The sequence below is a fragment of the Armigeres subalbatus genome, chromosome 3, assembly GCF_024139115.2.
Source record: "Armigeres subalbatus isolate Guangzhou_Male chromosome 3, GZ_Asu_2, whole genome shotgun sequence".
In the NCBI taxonomy this organism is placed as follows: Eukaryota; Metazoa; Arthropoda; class Insecta; order Diptera; family Culicidae; genus Armigeres; species Armigeres subalbatus.
In genome coordinates, this window is record NC_085141.1 from 301,175,328 (window position 1) to 301,194,953 (window position 19,626).

The 19,626-nt window shown below is 39.5% G+C and overlaps 1 protein-coding gene across 11 annotated transcripts in view; it reads left to right on the forward strand.

Annotated features, from left to right (window-relative positions):
* The window catches only part of LOC134224978 (solute carrier family 12 member 7), an 848,828-nt gene that overhangs the window by 656,526 nt on the left and 172,676 nt on the right, over positions 1-19,626 (forward strand). For all 11 annotated transcript variants that reach the window (XM_062704686.1, XM_062704688.1, XM_062704687.1 and 8 more), the window contains one exon: positions 9,422-9,504. In XM_062704686.1, the coding sequence (XP_062560670.1) occupies positions 9,422-9,504 (83 nt within the window). The remainder of the gene's footprint in view (positions 1-9,421; positions 9,505-19,626) is intronic.

The window sequence follows — 19,626 nt, forward strand, 5'->3', positions numbered from 1 at the left end:
GGGCCTCCAGGGAACCCGCCGGAGGGGACATTTCCGTTTTAGCACCAAAATATGCCGTGCGGCGACTCTTTTGGTGTGTTTTCCCACCAATGAGATGGTTATTCAGCTCGAAATCGATAATTGACCACATTGGCCACTCTTGGAACCTATGAGGTGCCCCCGGGGAACCCGTAGAAAGGGACATTTCCGTATTAGCACCAAAATATGCCGTGCGGCGGCTCTTTCGTCATAATTTTCCACAGAATAGATTATTATGCGCTTGAAATCGATAAGTGACCACATTAGCCACTCTTGGAACCAATGAGATGCCCACGGGGAACCCGTAGATGGTGACATTTCCGTTTTTATACCGAAATGAATAAGTGACCACATTTTCCATTTTGGAACCTATGAAGTACCGTCGTGGAGCTCATAGGAGAGGACATTTCCGTGCTTACTCTTACTTAGGGCCGATGCCCACGTAGCGTGTTTTCAAGCTGCGTGCACGCCGCGTCCACGCAAGGTACCCGGCATCAAATGTAGTCGTGCACACGTTTACGTGCAAGCAGCGTGAAAATACTTTACGTGGACATCGGTCCTTAAAGACATGCCGTGCAGCGGCTCTTTCACTATAATTTTCCATCAAATAGTTGGTTATGCTCTTGAAATCTAATATCAACCTGGGGGAGCCCCAGATCCAGTTTCGGTAATTGTGGAGTGCCGTGAAGAATCCATTGAAAGTGTCTGTGCACACAAAACCTCACTCACTTTTTAGGAACTTTTCCTCAACCGAATTACTCGCAGTAAATAGCATTCGACGAAAATTTTACCCTATTGTTTCCTATTGAAAATTAGCCAGATCGGACTATGGGCTCCGAATGGCCAAAATACTAATATCAGCAGCTGCATGGGAAAATCACTTTTCTGGCACTTATGCTCAAAATTTTAGAATGCAAATAAACAAATATGAAAAATAAGAACTATCTACCTATTACTGCTATATTAGACTTTTCTTATATATTTCTCAACCCTTTTGAACGAGCGATAAAAGCACCATCACCACGAGGTAGTTTAATCATTTTTTTTTCTATCAAATAGGTCATTCATTCTGAACTTAATATCTAAAACCTACAAGGTACCCGCAGGAGTCTCGCAGAAGGAGAGATTTTTTTATATCAAAATGTTGCGTTTTCATATCATTGTCCACGGTGATCGGTGAAAACCTCAAACTTCTATGAGTCGATATTGAAGGGACCATCGACTAATGGTAATATCTAGATGCAGAATAGAAAATCCTTATAGAGCTGTTCGAAGGAATCATCACAGTAGCCCAGAAACTATTTTTTTAATTTGACTCAGTACTCAATTTCAAATGAAGAACAATTTCAAGCGCATAACCAACTTTTTGAAGACTTGTGGAAGATACAGCTGCCGCAAGCGGCCAGTACATTTGATATAACCATGAAAATGTCCTCTCCTACGGGTTCGCAGGACATCTCAAAGATTCCAAGAGTAGACAATATCACTAATCAACTCAAAGCACATGACCAATGGTAAAAAATAACAAAGAGCCACCGCACGGCATATTTTGGTGTTAAAATGGAAATGTACTCTTCTACGGGCTCCCGGGGGCACCTCATAAATTCTAAGGGTGGACAATATGTCAATAATCGATTTCGAGGGCACCTATTTGGACGAAAATCACGACGAAAGAGCCGCCGCATGACATATGTTGGTGTAAAAATGGAAATGTGTTCTCCGTGTTCTCCGAGGAAGCCTCATAGGTTTCAAATGTAGCCAATGTGGTCACTTATCGATTTCGAGCGCACGACCATCTGTTTGATGAGAAAACACCAAAAGAGCCGCCGCACGGCTTATATTGGTGTAAAAATGCAAATGTCCCCTTCTACGGGTTCCCTGGGGACCCTCATAGGTTCCAGGCGTTTCCAATGTGGTCACTTATCGATTTCAAGGGCCTAATCAACATTTTTGTGGAAAATCATGACGAAAGAGACGCTGCACGGCATATTTTCGTGCTAAAACGGAAATGTCCTCTCATACGGGTTCTCCGGGGGCACCTTGCATGTACCAGGAGTGGCCAATGTGGTCACTTATCGATTTCAAGCGCATAACCATCTGTTTGGTGGAAAATCATGACAAAAGAGCCGCCGCACGGTATATTTTGGTGCTAAAATGGAAATTTCCCCTCCTGCGGATTCCCCGGGGGCACCTTGCATGTACCAGGAGTGGCCAATGTGGTCACTTATCGATTTCAACTGCATAACCATCTGTTTCGTGGAAAATCATGACAAAAGAGCCGCCGCACGGCATATTTTGGTGCTAAAACGGAAATGTCCCCACCTGCGGATTCTCCGGGGGCACCTTGCATGTACCAGGAGTGGCCAGTGTGGTCACTTATCGATTTCAAGCGCATAACCATCTGTTTGGTGGAAAATCATGACAAAAGAGCCGCCGCATGGCATATTTTGGTGCTAAAACGGAAATGTTCACTACTTCGGGTTCCCCGGGGGCACCTTGTATGTACCAGGAGTGGCCAATGTGGTCACTTATCGGTTTCAAGCGCATAACCATCTGTTTGGTGGAAAATCATGACAAAAGAGCCGCCGCATGGCATATTTTGGTGCTAAAACGGAAATGTTCACTCCTGCGGGTTCCCCGGGGGCACCTTGTATGTACCAGGAGTGGCCAATGTGGTCACTTATCGATTTCAACTGCATAACCATCTGTTTCGTGGAAAATCATGACAAAAGAGCCGCCGCACGGCATATTTTGGTGCTAAAACGGAAATGTCCCCACCTGCGGATTCTCCGGGGGCACCTTGCATGTACCAGGAGTGGCCAATGTGGTCACTTATCGATTTCAAGCGCATAACCATCTGTTTGGTGGAAAATCATGACGAAAGAGCCGCCGCACGGCATATTTTGGTGCTAAAACGGAAATGTCCCTTCCTGCGGGTTCCCCGGGGGCACCTTGCATGTACCAGGAGTGGCCACTTTCGTCGGAAGCCCTCTCATGGACCATACATTACCGTTTTAAGAGAATATATGAAGAATTAGCGATCGAATGGCATATATGGAGCGATTTTTATGCTCCCCTAATATGACCGACAAGGTCCCCGTGGAAGTCGTTTCCCGGTGGCCATTGTCTCCAGAACCAGCATATCACCACATAGCCACAAAATTGATGAGTTTATCTTTCGAACGGTATATAAACTTTGTAATTCGGTTATAATTTGACTGTTTTATAAGCATTTACATTTCTGGGTCAATATGACCCCAACATCTTATTCGTAACTTTTTTTGTGGGGTCGTTCCTGTTGCACCTTAAAATACTTTTTTCATGTCAGATGCTTCATTTCCACAAAATATTAAAAGTCAAGAAATTTCAGAACGATCGGATTATCAGGTAAAAAGTTATTCTACTTTGAAGTTTCGTTTTGGGTCATATTGACCCCAACATCTTACTAAGGTTAATTTAAATCCAATCTTATCCAATGTCTTAATTCAAATCCAATGTAATCCAAATCCAAATTCAATGGAATCCAAATCCAATCCAACCCAAATCAAAGCTTATAAAAATGCAATTTAATCCCAATTCAAAATTCAATCCGAATCCATTCCAAATCCAAAATCAACCTAATCCAATCAAACCCAATCCGAATTCATTTCAAAACTAATCCAAATTCAATATTTGATACATATTCAAATCCAATACAATACATTCAATATCAAATCTAAATCAAAGCCAAATCCAACCGAAATTCAATCAAAACCAAAACCAAATTCAATCCAAATCCAATTCAAATCCAATACAAAGTCAATCCCAGTCATCTCCAAATCCATTTCAATCCAAATCTAATAGAAATTCAATCAAAATCCGATCCAAACCCAAACCAAATTCAATTCGAATCCAACCGAATCAGATCCAACGTAATCCAAATCAAATCTTAATTAAAACCAATCTAATCAAAATCCACTCTGATCCAAATCCAACTTAATCCTAGTTCAATCTAATTCAAATCTAATCTAATCCAAATCCAATCTAATTCGAATCTATTCCAATTCAACACCAAATCAAATCCTAATAAACTCCAAATCTATTTCAGTCCAAATATAATCCAAATTCAATATAAATCCAAAACAACTCAATTCAAATCAAAGCCAAAACAAACTAATCCGACTGCATTAAAATCCATAATCAATCTTAATTCAATTCTAATCCATACCCAATTCGAATTCAGATCGAATCTAATCCAAATTCAATATGTACCAAATCAAAGCCAAATCCAATCAAAATTCAACCCGAACCCAAACCAAATCTAATCCAAATTCAATCCAAATCCAATTCAAATCGAATCCAAAGACACTAATCAACTCCAGACCCATTTCAATCAAAATCTAATGCAAATTCAATCTAAATCCAATACAAAGCAAACCAAATCCAATCCGAATCCAATTCATATACAATCTAAATCGATTTTCCCGTTACGCTGGGATATGGATACTCTGAAGTAGTGCGTAACGGTGTAAATCTGGTCATATCGCCAGGCTCGGTACGAAACTGAAGCTGACAGTATGACGTCCCTAACCCTGAATCCCAAGGTGTCAGGCGACCCGTACTGAGGGGATGAATGGCCTGGGGGTGAAACAACTAGCCAGGCAGTTAACCGAGCCTGTAATGCTTGGTAGACACTTTTTCGTGCTGCATTACGGATAAAGATCTACCACACTGGGCTCTAGTTCTTACTATTCTTGTAATACTTATGAGTGATGGTTGGAAGAGTATGGAATGACTATAATTTGCTTTTAGATGACCCACCTTTTGCTCCTTTTGGATGGAGTCGGAGTAAATTATAAAAACGTAACTCAATCTTAGGTTGGTTTCGAAGCCGACGACATGAATTTCCAAGCTCCAGAGTGCTGATTAATTAGGAAAGAAGCGGATCCGAATTTGGTGGATCTGCTGAACTCTCTGACTGATTAGAGCTCTGTGTAAAGGTAAGATTCAGATATGCCAAACGCAATGAAATCAGATCTCTGTACAAAAACGAATTCGGGACTCATAAGAAGAAGCAACATCGGATGCATGGTCAAAATCAGTATTATCTCAGTTATTGTTGAGCCGAAACTAATTGAGGGGCGCGCCTTTGAGAGTTGGTATAAGCCGTTTCTCGAAGGGTATAAATAGCGGTACCTTAATCTAAAGATGCCTTACATTAAGTTTGAGAAATATCTGAATAAAAAACGACTTCTTCATTTCTTCTCAATAGAAATGGAACAGAAAGACATGCACTAAACAAATGACACGGGTATACTACAAAAGTTCAATGAAATGGACGCAGTGGTTCATTCCGAACAAAAAAGTCTAAATCGAAGTAAAATTCGAAGTGAATCTAATTCAACTCCAATCCAACCCAATTCCAATCGAATTTAAATCCAATCCAAACCTAAATCCAATTCAAATCCAATCTAAATCTGATTCAAATTCAATCAAAATTCTATCCAAATCCTATCACATTCAATTCAATCTGATAATCTAAATTACCAACTGACAAAAAGATTTAAGAAAAAAAAAAGGGACCAACTGACAGAATATATTGAGGTTGTTGAGGTCTGAGGTTGCTTCAAAAGAAATCCTTTGGCTATCCTCCAGGATAGTTTTTCAAGTTTATTAATCAGGTTGAAACAATTTTGAAGGAATACTTTGGGCATCTAAAAAAAATTCGATCTAAACTGGAGGAAAAATAATTAGAAGCAATCTATATGAAGAGCAATTGTACAGAAAAATATCAGGAAGTCTAGAAAATCTTACGAAGAGAAAAACTTCTGACACAACCTGGGATTGCTTCGGGGAGTCGGCATGTTGTGTTGTTGAGCACCATATCCTTCGCCTAATTAGAGTTGACCCGCTTTTGTCACTCCCCGATTCCGTCTATTACCGAATTTATCACGTTTTCGACCGATTTAATCTCGCCCGGTTTTGTCACGTTTTCGACCTGATTTTGCAACCAAAAAAATTTTTAAAATTTTAGTCGTTCTTTTCATTTTTGCAAATAATACCGCAATCAGTAATGATTTTTATTAAATAACTTTCACCGCCTGTGTTTTATTATAAACTAGTTTATTTGTGGACGCAGTAGCGCCCGCGGCAAGCGTTTTTTTTTTCAATATGAACGGTTCATTAATTCATGCATTAAAAAAACAAAATTTTCAACGTCTGTTGTCTGTGATTTTTTTCATCAAATGCTGTGTCTGGTTGTCTAAGGTTGTCACTGGTTTTGTTTTCTGCAACTGATAGTAAAAAAGAATTGAAGTGTCGAATATTTTGTTTTTTTTTGTGAGCGTGCTGCGTCTGGTTGGCTAGTCACCGGACAAACAAACAGGGCTATTATATATAGGCTATTAAATAACGGCTACCGTTCACGCATTTTACCTTTCGAAGTCAGAAGCTGATTCCTATTTATGAAATGAATAAATAAATTGAAAATGAAAAAAATCCGATATCGTCACATTCCCTATTTTATTGTTTTATCACCCCAAAATTCAGCAGGAGGGTGATGAAATCGGGATATTACTGTATCTCCAGCATGCACATTAATGTTTATGAGTATGCTAGTCACGGCGGGTCCGCCATCAGTATGTTACTAAACAGGATGATCGGTCAATGTTTTGCGTCCGGTTCCCTCGTTCCGTCGCCCCGACAAGACCGTTTCTTCGTCGCAATCTACTGGGTATAGTTCCTGACGATGGATGGAGTCTACTCCAGCAGAGTATTCTCTGACAAAAAAGGTTCTTCTGAAACTGTATGGATGGTATTTCGTGACGATCTACTTGGTCTAGTCCTCAACGCTGGATCTAGCCTACGTTTTACGACGAGTTTTCCGGAAAAGAAATTCTCCCTAGCGGTAAGATGCGCGGCTACAAAGCAAGACCATGCTGAGGGTGGCTGAGTTCGATTTCCGGAGCCGGTATAGACAATTTTCGAATTGGAAATTGTTTCGACTTTCCTGGGCATAACAGTATCATCGTGTTAGCCTCATCATATACGAATGCAGAAATGGTAGCTTGGCTTAGAAACCTTATATTTAATAACTGTGGAAGTGCTTAATGAACACTAAGCTGCGAGGTGGCAATGTCCCAGTGGGGGATGTAATGTCAATGAAGAGAGAAAGAGAGAAGTTCTCCCGAAACCGATTCTCTCGATCGTTACGCCAATTCATCTGCAACTTGGATAAAATGCGTGTGGCACATTGTCAACTGCATTCTACGTGATTACACCTCTCGGCATGTTTCTTCTACGACGTTCCGCTTGCTTAAACCGTGTATTTCCCTTGGTAAATCGAAGACCACATGGTCAGGCGTTTCCACGACGCTTACACACTCCACGCACAATGGTCAAGTAGCTGAAACGAATCAATACTTGCTTGAGTAATCGTGTCCGAGCAGACGCCTCGTACTGCTTCTTGAACCGCCGACAATTAGTATGATCTTTGCTTCTGTTGATCTATGTACGACCGGTCGTCAATCGTCATTCCCAGGTGCTTTAGTGGTCTTTTCGATGCAATCGCATGACCTCCGACGACGATCTTCATCCGTTGGATTACCCTGCAGTTACTAACTAATAAGACTTTCTTTAAGTGCTGAGCTATCTGTGACGTAACTTTATTCATTCAGCTCTCGCCCATCATCGTTAATTACACGTCGTCCACAAAACCCTCGATTTTCACTCTCTTGGGCAACCGCAGTGTCGGAGAGCTGGGCAAAGGATACACCCCTGTGGAACGCCCGCTGTAAGTAGGATCTGCATCAGACTTCTGCTTTTCGTTCGTCTCGTACCTACACTGAGACGCTGCCGTGGAAGTAGCTTCTCTAAATTCGGAGCATATAGTCCGCACCCGTATTCCGTGCACCGTTGGGTCGATGACCTCGAAACTGGCGCTGTTTAACGCGTTTTTCACGTTCATAGTAAACACGGCGCAGTATCGATCACGTCTACGCTTTTGTTTGACCGCCGTCTCCTGTTTGAACGACTCCTCATGGGAACTCTCGAACGCCGTCCGATTAAATTGAAGGATTGATCCACAGCCACACTCGATAGCGTTTATACGTTTGTAAAAATCGAGCCAGGAGAAGCCAAAGTAGGATTGATTTTCCCATCGTTATGTCATTATCATGTGTCATGGAAAATATAGTTTTTGTTTTGCTTCCGATACGTGTCAGGTGTATCAGTTGGTTCAACTGGTACACAGACATTCTTCATCAACACATGAACAGATATTGATTTATTGGAGGTATCAATGAACGATAATTCATCTCTACTTCTAAAAACGTTCAAAGCTTCAAGCAAACTAATATCCAACGGCAAAAAAAACTTCTCCCCAACTAACAATGAGAACATTTGTCAAAAAAATGCCCACTCGGAAACACTTAATTCTTCTTGGGAACCCTTTTATTCGAAAGGGAAAAAGCCCGACCAGGCAAAAGATATCCCATTTCATTTTGTGTGACAACAGATTACATTCCAAGGACACGGCAAGAAAGAAACGCCTTTCAGAATAAGTTTTATTCCCAATTTCCGATTGAGGACATGCCCATTCTCGGTGCTTTCCCCACCACCGAAGATTACCAGAGGAAAGCTCCACCCTGTCCAGACCCGGGCGACATGAATGTCGACCGGTCGTCACTGAGTGTGGTACTTCCAATTTGAATTTGATTTATTTTCCGTCTTCGCCCTCGTCGTCAAAGTCACAGCCCAAATAGATATCGAGTGACATAATTCATTTCCTCTTCCAACATGGCCAACAGCATCACCACTACTGACCGGACCCCATCTATGCGGGGCGGCTGTGCCGGAAGACCACTTACTTTCGTTGCGTCACAATGAGGAGTGGTCTTTTCGGATTTTTCTCAAATGATACATCGAAAATGTGTCTGTATTTCTTTTATACCTTTCAGTTAGCTTTTAAGCAAATATAATGCTTAAAAAGTCTGATAATGTTTATTATTTCAACGACTATTTGCAATAATACCAGAGTGTCTGGTAAAGAATGCAAGATGCTCAGCTAATACCATCGTTAATACCGTATTTATTAATCTAAGAAAATAAACAACATGACTTCAAATTTCGTTAATTTTGATCAATGTCGCAAAATTATATTTGTAATTGTTCGTATTCACAAGAAAAGAGCTAATCATTCAGTGCGATTCATTCTCTCATGCATGCCGCATATCATAACTAAAATATCACCCATATCAGTAGGATAGTTGGAGTAAATAGTTTCATCTCATCTAGCAATCTCACCGAAATCGTTCCCTCGAATAGGGTCGTGAACTGATTTTACTAATAGGATTTTTTCTGCTCTCTTCCCTTCCCTCGACCACACCGCACTCTGATATTACACAATCAAAACGGGGCGATCCAGACTATGTTAACTGCCATTTCGATGTCTGCGATTGCCACGAACGGGGTGGTACCTGCGGGCGGGAGCTACTTCATGATATCGAGGTAAGTGGAAAAATTTGTTCTTCTGATTTTTATTATTTCGAGAGTGGTCTGCTGTGTGGCGCAAAACTGCTGTGCAAAGTGCTGGAGTCTAAAAGGTCTATTTAGTTTCCACAGAAGTTCCCTTCACCATACCGTGGAAAATGAACTAGTGAGTGCGGAGCCAAGCCACTTTCGATTCCGTAGTGCTTTTCGTTTAACTTTTATAGGCGAGGAAGGGTCATTTTTCAGCATGGGTGATGGAGTTTCCCAGATTAAATTAGCTGATCATGGGATGGGCTCGGGATTAAAGCAATATAGTCGGGTGCGTTAAGGGTAGCTTTTCTGGGTATTAGATTTTATAATGAATGGAGTACCAACTTTCTACTCAAGAGGGGAGCGGGTTTAATCTTGGGGAATGAAAGCTTTTCAGATTTGGTATCTAGCGAGCCGGAAAATTAGAGGAAATCTGCAATAACATTTTTCATGTATTTGACTGTTGTGGTTATAAGAAAGACCATCAGTGTCATTAGCGCTCTAAATTATCAAGCTTATTTGCTGCCTAAATTGTTTCCGGAATTCCACTCGAAACCTCTACTGGAATGCGAATACTTGTAGAAAACTATAACATACGTTAAGGCAACAAGAACCTAACTTTTATCGCCTTGCACTGAAACACATCCAAGCAAAAATTAAAAGGAGGTGTTTCCACCGGTGGAATGGATGATAGAAGGAGATTATCCAATGTAAATGAATTGTTGCAATTACCACGGGATCATACTGCTGAACGCCATCTTCATGATACTTACTCCCTAAATTTAATGCCATACTCGGCGAGATTTATAGGCGAACGTTATGATTCAATGGACTATTAAGAATGTCTCTCACTAGAAAGTGTTTGAAGCAAAGGGGTATGTAACCGAAATTTAAGCAACGTTTTTTCATATTTCTCCGATCCGTGCAAATTGAATCACAGTAAAAATCAAATTTTCTGCGAATTATCATAACTTTTCGTGATTGTAGTAGAAATAAAAATAAAAAATAAACTCAAGGAAGAAAAGGTTTAATTTATTTATTAAATGTTTTATACAATGGAAAGATAATTTGACTTAAAGTAAATTACATCGCCAGAGACAAGCCAGCCTGGGGCCTTAATAAAAGACAATAAAAAAATAATCAATGAATCACAACTATTGAATTGACACAACGTAGATGCCATTTCAAAACCCATATTTCAGAAGTACCTAACAGCCAAAATTTATTCTTTCCGGTTCTTCGTCTACATACCTAGACAAAGAACGATAAAGAATAAATTTTAGCTGCTACGCCCTTCTCTAATTTTGGTCTTGATTTGTTCTTTTGTGACCAATCATCGAGTGGCCATTGTAGACAGTAAGCGAGATTTTCGTGCAAGATTCGGACAATCATTTGTTTGATGTTAGTGTCTATAGTGGCGCATTATTTGTGGCACATTTTTTCACATTTTTACTATAAAAATAGCAGTATTTTTTCAAAGTATACAATTTAATCGTAAAATGTCGTCAAGCCATTCGGCTTGAAGAAAATCAGAAAACTCAACGTCAGCAAGTAAATGTATGTTATCGCAAATGTCTCTAGTGGATGGTTTCATCAGCGCTTCGGAGAAAATGTGTGTTATGAAACCCATTGAAAACATTCTTCTAGCTAGAACTAATTATGGTGATTTTTCCGTCTCTTCTACGAAATTGTCAAACCAGCAAAAATACATGTTTTGGCTGAACATTGTTACTTTCTAATAGGCAAAGTTTCTATCTCATATAAACCTAATGTAATTCAAATACCTATTATCATTTTTCATGGGTTTGCATGTTTTTAATACAGCAATCGAGAAGACTCTTATAGACTCTATTATACAAATTTGTATTATTTTTATACCATATCTGTATAAAAAGCATACAGTATTGTATATGCCATGATTTCAAACAATAATTGACAGATTTGTTTTTTGAGACTCGGCATGTTTAGCAAAGTTGCTCGTATTAACATTTGCTACAACTTTGCGGAAGACACTACATGTCTATCTCATTCTGGTGGAAAAAAAATTTTCTCAACTCACTTTTAAGGGGATTAATCATCAAACTGTTTCTATCGATAGATGCGCTCCTGAATATTTTGACACTATATCCAAAATCAACACTTTTCGAGTTTTTGTATTTCGATCATGAAAATGACAAAATAAAACACTGTGCGACGGCCATTACTGGTGTCGTCGGACCGCTACCGACGCCATTATTGCCATTGAATTGTCTATCACTAGAATTCATCTCAAATCAACTCTCTTCCTTTCAAAATGGTAGTCCTGATTTTACACTCAATGCACATTTACAACCACTAAAAGCAATCGCCTCCCTCCTTAGCCGTGCGGTAAGACGCGGAGGCTACAAAGCAAGACCATGCTGAGGGTGGCTGGGTTCGATTCCCGCTGCCAGTCTAGGCAATTTTCGGATTGGAAATTGTCTCGACTTCCCTGGGCATAAAAGTATCATCGTGCTAGCCTCATGATATACAAATGCAAAAATGGTAACCTGGCTTAGAAACCTCGTAGTTAATAATTGTGGAAGTGCTTAATGAACACTAAACTGCGAGGCGGCTCTGTCCCAGTGTGGGGATGTAATGCCGATAAGAAGAAGAAGAAAAGCAATCATATGATTGTCCGACTCTTGCGTGAATATTTTACTTTTTGCGGAAAATTGACCCTCGTCCACAGTTTTCAAAAAAGTGCTGCTGATGCTTATAACGGTTACACGATATTTACAGCAACCGAAACAGACGCCCACGTTGAGGCTAAATTCTCTGCAACAGTCAGGAGCCGACGGCCACCGCTGGAATCGAAACCAACGCCATCAAGTTACTATTAGATTGAGTATTGTAGTGTGGAGAAATTTACCCCTAATTTAACTTTTTTTTTTTGTAAATAACCGAACCGAATATTTTCAAATGTTAATCTTTTTCAGTCATCAACGGGTTAGAATTTTGCGAAAAAATTTCACTTGATCGTCGGATTCAAATACTGAAAATAAAACCTTCTGCTGTGTAGAATGGTGGACCTGAAAAGGATTTATTTTCAATAATGCGCCTTTGCAAGCACTAACAACATGCGAGTAAATTTGGCTTGAGTGCTGCTCCAAATCGATGATTAGCCCCAAAACAAAAAAAGACCCAGTATCACTCTCTCCTTTTCTATTGTAAAGTATTTGGTCCTGAAAACGACCGATTTGCTTTTAATCATGCACTCAACATCAGCCAAACTTTAGTCCAAAACTCGCGAGAAATTTTCTCTTTTTTATTAACGAAGCTTAGCGGGTACTGATGAAACCAAATTCCCAGCACCGGGCCACCAGTCAAATTTTCGCGCCGTTGCTGATGAAGCAAGTGTGTAGGAGCCGGACAATACTAAATACTCATCCTTGGTTGGCAGGTGTACAAAAATTAGTTAGTTAGTTAGTTCTGAAAATGTATTGCTAGAGTTTGGGTGGTGGCCCGGTAATTTGGTTTCATCAGTACTCGCTAAGCTGCGGAGGACGACGAAAGTCCTTCGTAGCTTAGTAGGGAAGCCATGTCTAGCGTACTGGGGTCGTGGGATCAAAGCCCACCGAAGGGGCGGTTACCCTCCAATACCTTTTTCGAACTAAATCTATCATATGTTGTGCATATGCATAATCGAGTTTCAGACAACGTATGCTAGGTCAAACAAAACAATAAAATAAGAGAATTGTTCTTCAGGAATTCAAGGAATTGCTTCTAGCACTTCTTCGGCAATACGTATTAGAATATTCCGGTCTGAAAATATTTAAGAATTTCATTTGAAAATTGTTTGGAAACTCGACAATCTTTTTATGAAATACTTTATGAACTAATACGTCTACTTCTAGAATTTCTACAGACACTCTTTAAAGAAATCCTTCGAAAATTTCTCCTGTTAATCCATCGGGAAATCCACACGAAATTCATTCAAGAATTTATATAAACATTTCTTCTGAGTTTCAAACAAGAATTTTTATTTCCTTCAAGAAATACTTCATGCATTGATCATCAAAATCTTCTATGCACTCCTTCGGATATTCCCACAAAAATTCTGTCGTGAATTCTTCATGAAGGAGGAATTGTGTAGAGAAATTTACAGGAGAACATATAGAGTAGACCTCTTCTCTTCTTATGCTAAAATAAGCCTCCGGTCAAATTTTCAGCTAATTCGGATAAAATTTCGAGGTGGCTCAATTTGGAAAATATCTAACAAGAGATATTAACGTCAAAAATCATCGCAACAACCTCTATACGGAAGCTTTTGGTGTGCTCAATAAGTCTTGTGAATATTGCAATTCGTTCCGTTCACGTTTTGTCCATGTTAAAGTGATTTTCAAGCTTTTAAGTGCATAAAAACACTGTTTCCTCCAAAATCCGTTTTTCTACAAAATTCTTGAATTTATGACAAATGATTGCTTATTTATTATATTATTATTCCTCTATTTTCCCTGGACATTCGAGTAATATAATTGGCAATGTGCGATTTACTGTGAAATTCTTAAAAATCAGAAGCTGAACATTTGTCATAAATTTGCACGTTAGGATTTCTTCAAACAAGTTGTTCGAACAGAACATAAATCATATGATATTTGAAGCTTACAACAAACGACTTCCAAATTTTGTAAATTTCACCATATGTCTGCATGCTTTTAACATTGAGTGCATCCTAATAACAAGTGAGGTATTTCTGTAAGAGTTCTTAAAGGAATTTTCGCGTATATTCTTATATATTATTCTTGTTACGGAGTTCTTGGACAAAATTTCAGAAGAATTCGTAAACAAATAGCCAGAGCAAATAATTTCCAGAATAATTTATTTGTGAACGACTTTCCGAGAGATCCCTTGGAGGAATTTTGGGGTAGAAATTTCTGGAAGAATTCTCAGAGGAATGCGCGTAAGATTTTGTAGATCTAGATTTCCATTTTGTATATCTAGATTAATTTCCATAAGAAGTACTTTAAGAATTCCTGGACAATTTTCAGGAAAAAAATCCCGAAAAGCGAGTTCAGTGGAATTCCATGTAAATTTCGGAAAGAACTCAGAAGAAATTTCTGAAGTTCTCTTGGTAATTTCTGTAGTGTCTGCAAAGTAATTTATTTTATATTTTTTTATTTTTATTTTGATTATTGAATTTTATCTGACAGAAATTGCCTTAGGGAGCATCCATGAATTACGCAACGCTCAAGGGGAATGCCAAGTGTGACACAAAAAGTGTGACACAGGTGGGAGGGGGGTTGAAAATGCGGTGCGGAAAAGCTTCTTTGTGATAGCGAAGTGCTGTACTGTAAGAGGCATGAAAACCCCATATATTTTAACAGACATCACATAAACTGATTCGATATATTCTCAACAGATTTTTATGTTTCTGTGACTTACATGTGACCAAATCAAATCACATTGGAGTTGCTACAACCAAATCAGTAAGAATTGTGTTGCTCGAGAAGGTACAGGACTTCTCGGGAATTTCCTGAGTAAACACCCTGAAGCATTTATATAGGAACTTCCGGAGGAATTCCTGAAGGATTTTTGAAGGAATTTCCGGAAGAATTCCTGGAAGCACTTCCGGATGAATTCCTGGGGGGACTCCTGTACTTTCTTCCGGAAGAATTCATGGAGGAACTTCCGGAGGAATTCCTGGAGGACTTTCCGGGGGGATTGCTGGAGAAACTTTTGGAAGAATTCCTGGAGAAATTTCCGGAGGAATTGCTGCAGGACCTGCCGGAGGAATTTCTTACAGAATTTCCGGAGAAACTACTGAAGGATCTTTCGGAGGAACTTCCAGAGGAACTTTCGTAGAAATTCCTGGAGGAACTTCCGGTGGAATTCCTGGAGGAACTTTCGGACCAATCCTGGAGCAGCTTTTAGAGCAGTTCCTGGTGGAATTTACGGAGGAATTTGTGAATAATTTCGGAAAATTTCTATAGCTTGAAATAAGCTAACGCCGCCGTCACTGATTACCAACAGCGTGAGGCCGCCGCTGGCTGAAAATAATCTATCACGCTGCCGCTGATAAATTTTCAATCGGGACACAGGTCTAGTTAGCCTTACGTGGCATGTTACAGGTGAGCACCCAAGTCAGCCTCGCATGGCATGTCAGAAGTGAGAACCTAAGTAAGTCCCGCATGGTGTGTCAGAGCGTGTGTCAGGAGGAGTGGCAGGGTGTGCTAGAGTGAGCATCCAAATAAGTCTCAAATTGGTGTGCTAGAGCGTGAATCAGGTGATAGGGTGAGCATTCAAGTTAGTCTTACATGGTGCGTAAAGGGTGAGGATCCAAGTAAGACTCATATGGTGCGTCAGAAAAAGTGTCAGGGTGTGTCAGAGGGTATGTTAGAGAGAGCACCCAAGTAAGCCTCATACGGGATGAGTGCCTGTGTGAGCGTGAATGACCGAGTGCATTAAGTACTGCCTATCCCCTAGAAGTAATGCTGGGAGGCAGTTCCTGGGGGAATCAGAATAGTAACAGAGAGGGTAAATCAAGTAACCTTCCACTACTTGGGTGGGTTTAGTGGGTCGGCTATCTGTCAACACCACTCCCTGAGAGATAATTTCAGGTGTCTGTTTGCAGATTTGCCTTCATCCCTCTATAAAAAAGAGCATAGTCTGTGGGTTCAGGTACAAAAAATCATGTCCACGGAACGTACAAATTAAACTGAGTTAGCAGAGCAGGCCAGTTGATATCTTCTGTAAGTAACTTTCCTACAAAAACGGGCTGCGCATTTGACAGCCTAATCTCTAGTGCTTCTATTTGTATAGGACGAGAACGTTCCGCGTTCAATAGTTTTAAAAGGCTATATACCCGAGTAGACGAGAATAGCTCATTAATATCAAATGTTGATAAGATAGCAAAATGAGATATGGACATGATTGATATAAGAGATAAAAGATCAGACGATAATATCAAAATTTTGCACTAAAATATCATGGGAAGATCAAGTTATGCTATTTGTAATAAGTGATCAATATCATGTGCCATTAGTTTGTTCTTATTCATAGCATATATTGATATTTAAATGATATTTCGGTGCAAATTTTTGATATTGTTGCCTGTTCTTTTATCTCTTATATCAATCAAGTCCATATCATGTTTTGTTATTCTGTTCATGGCTTCTGCCCGGGTAGAAGCGTTGACTCTTCTTTTTTCGAAGGAAAAAATTAAAAACCATCCAGAAACTGAGATTTTAACTTTTAAATCATCACATTTTCCTTTTCTTTTTTCGCAAACGAAAATGTACTCTAGTATATAAAACACTGACGTAGTCTTGCGTCAAAATGGGCGTAAAGCTGATGGCTATTCAATTTATATTATATTGATCAGAACAATCGAAATTGCACAGAGGAAACAAATGGAAACAAAACAGACTTCTTGTACGGAGTTTTGTGCTCCAACTTACACAACGTTTCTCGACACACTAAGTTTTTATTTCTGCAGCTCGGCAAAAATCCGCACAGCCATGTGCCCAGTTTTAAAAACTGATAGCCCTGCGCCAGAATAAATGATGTCTGTTGGCTGATGTTCGGCAATGTTTTTGTTAATTTTTAGCATTTTTGACAGAAATCTCGACGAAAAACATATTTGCTAAAGCTCGGCTGTGCGAATCTTGATAAAAGTTTAACAAATTGCTGAGATCCTGGTAAAAACAATTTTAAGTGTGTAAACATAAAGATACTTTTTGTTTGAAGCTATTCATTTGTTTGTCTGTACAAAATGTTGCCAAATTGGCAAAGATTTCAAGTTTTACCATCAAGGCAATTTTGTTCAGTTACGAATGTCGTTGTTTCTGGACTACATATTCAGTGTAAGTAACATCGTAACTCGCAACTAACATAAATACAATGGTCCTATGCTAACACTTAAAGCTTATGTTCTCCAAACGATGTTACAATCTTCGTTAGCGTATTCGTTCACTGCACTTCATTCAATACAATTTTGCCTTTGCCTTTCTGCCATCGCCTAGCGATTATGTTTTACACTTTGAAGACAAGTCGTCTCAAATCAACTTTCTCTCGTGTAAAATAATAGTAAATGATAATAAATGTACCGTTTTCAATCACTAACAGCAATAAAGCCAACATTAGAATCTATTGCGAAAATTTCTTTTGACTGTTAAATATTGGCGCTTACGTCAACCGCTGAAACGCTATAGACGCCATCAGTGGCGTTGCCAGAAAATTGGTCTGAGGGGGGGTTTCTGAACATTTTTTTTTGCGAAGAAAAAATTTCTACTATAAATTTTGTCTCTGGAGGGGGGGTGTTATGTCCAAAACCACCCCCATGGCTACGCCACTGGACGCCATCCATTCGAATAAATTTATTGCATTATCGCCCTCCGATGCGCGCATGTGATTCCACTGGCGATGGCAACTTCCTGCCATCACCAAGCGATTATGTTTTACATCTTGAGGAAAATTTATCTAGAATCATCCTTCTCTTGTATAAAATCGTGGTCCAGAAAAGAACCGGTTTCTTTTCTTATCACTAACAGAAGTTCATTTTCAATAATCTCCAATCACTATCAACAACCGATCTATAGAACGAATCTTGCGAAACAAATCTGAATACAACTGCTTCTTCGCGGCTCCACCACTGCTACCTCCCGATCGCTACCGAACGCCATCGTCCGTGAAATCTTGAACGAAAATGACGCGTGCCAGAGACTGGTCTCTTTATGCACGGAGATCCGGTGGGCCAACCCAAGTAAGGTCGTTACAAATATTTAATTGAAATTATGCCGTACTGATTCCCGAAAGGTCGAAGGGGGGGGGGATTTGTTAAAGAATATTTAAATATTCAATTAATAATCTTCAACAATATCCTAAATTTTTGGTTGCCAAAAAATACTATTTTTGGGCAAAGAACTGTATCGGCCTAAAACATTTTGAACACATATAAATTGCGGCCCGTTAACTGTATCAATCTGATGTCTGTGTTGGGAAAACATGAACGGAATTTATTGGTTCTGAAATTTTTACTGGGTTTGGAAGGAAATGAAATTTTTAAAAGTTTCTTGTTGATAATCAGCAGTTTCAATGAAGTTGACAAATTGGTGGAGAGTTTCCAAGTTGATTGATTCAATTTGTCATTATCTAATATCAAAACAGATAATACTGAATCAATAATTTGACGACACAATCAATACACCGGTTCGAGGCCACTTCTCTCCAACTTCAATTGTGCCCCACGCTCGCCAAGTATTTTTTTACCTGGTCAACCCACCTCGCTCAGTGCGCTCCACGTCTTCCAGTACCTGCCGGGTTGGAAGCGAACACTATCTTTATAGGGTTGCTGTCCGGTATTCTTATAACATCCCCTGCCCATCGTACCCTTCCAGCTTTAGCTACCTTCTATATTGAGTCGATTGATATATAAATTTCCAATATCCATCGAAAGATGAAGGCGCTACCAATTAACGTTCAAAATATTGGGTGGTGCTTTCTTTTGTGCACCACCCACCTATCTGGACCGGCATCGCAGGCCATATGTCCACCTATTTCTATTTATGGAGTTTACAATCATGCTCTGCTTTATCGGCTGGTATTGTATTTTTTTAAATTGTCTTACAATGAATGTTTTGTTTTTTTTTATGGCCGTAGACTTTTTCGTTCGTTTAAAGTCATATAGACTATCACCTCTTTAATATTAAAGGGTGTGGAGGGGATGGGAATCGAACCCATGATCATCTGATTTAGAGTCAGACGTGTAGACAACTACTCCACGGACCCCCCCATAATTACTTGACTGTACCCAATCTTAGATTCTGATTTGACAGCTAGGTTTAACCTAGTAACGTTGTCCAATGTCCAAAATGCGTCCAATCACACTGCTTGCTGTGATTAAAATCAAGGTCAAATATTGGTGAGTTGTAGCATAAAGTTTTTTTTACAGATTTCCTGCTCCATTTTTTTCACCGAAGTTTACAAGAGCGTCATACTAAGGAACGAACAATTTCCAAAATCAATCTCCTTTAGGAACATTACATCAGTATCATGGTTCATGACAAAATTTTTGAACAGCCTTGATGATGCTTGTGTCAATACTATCTAGATTCAGAACGGCAATATTATTCACTAAATTCATTACACAGT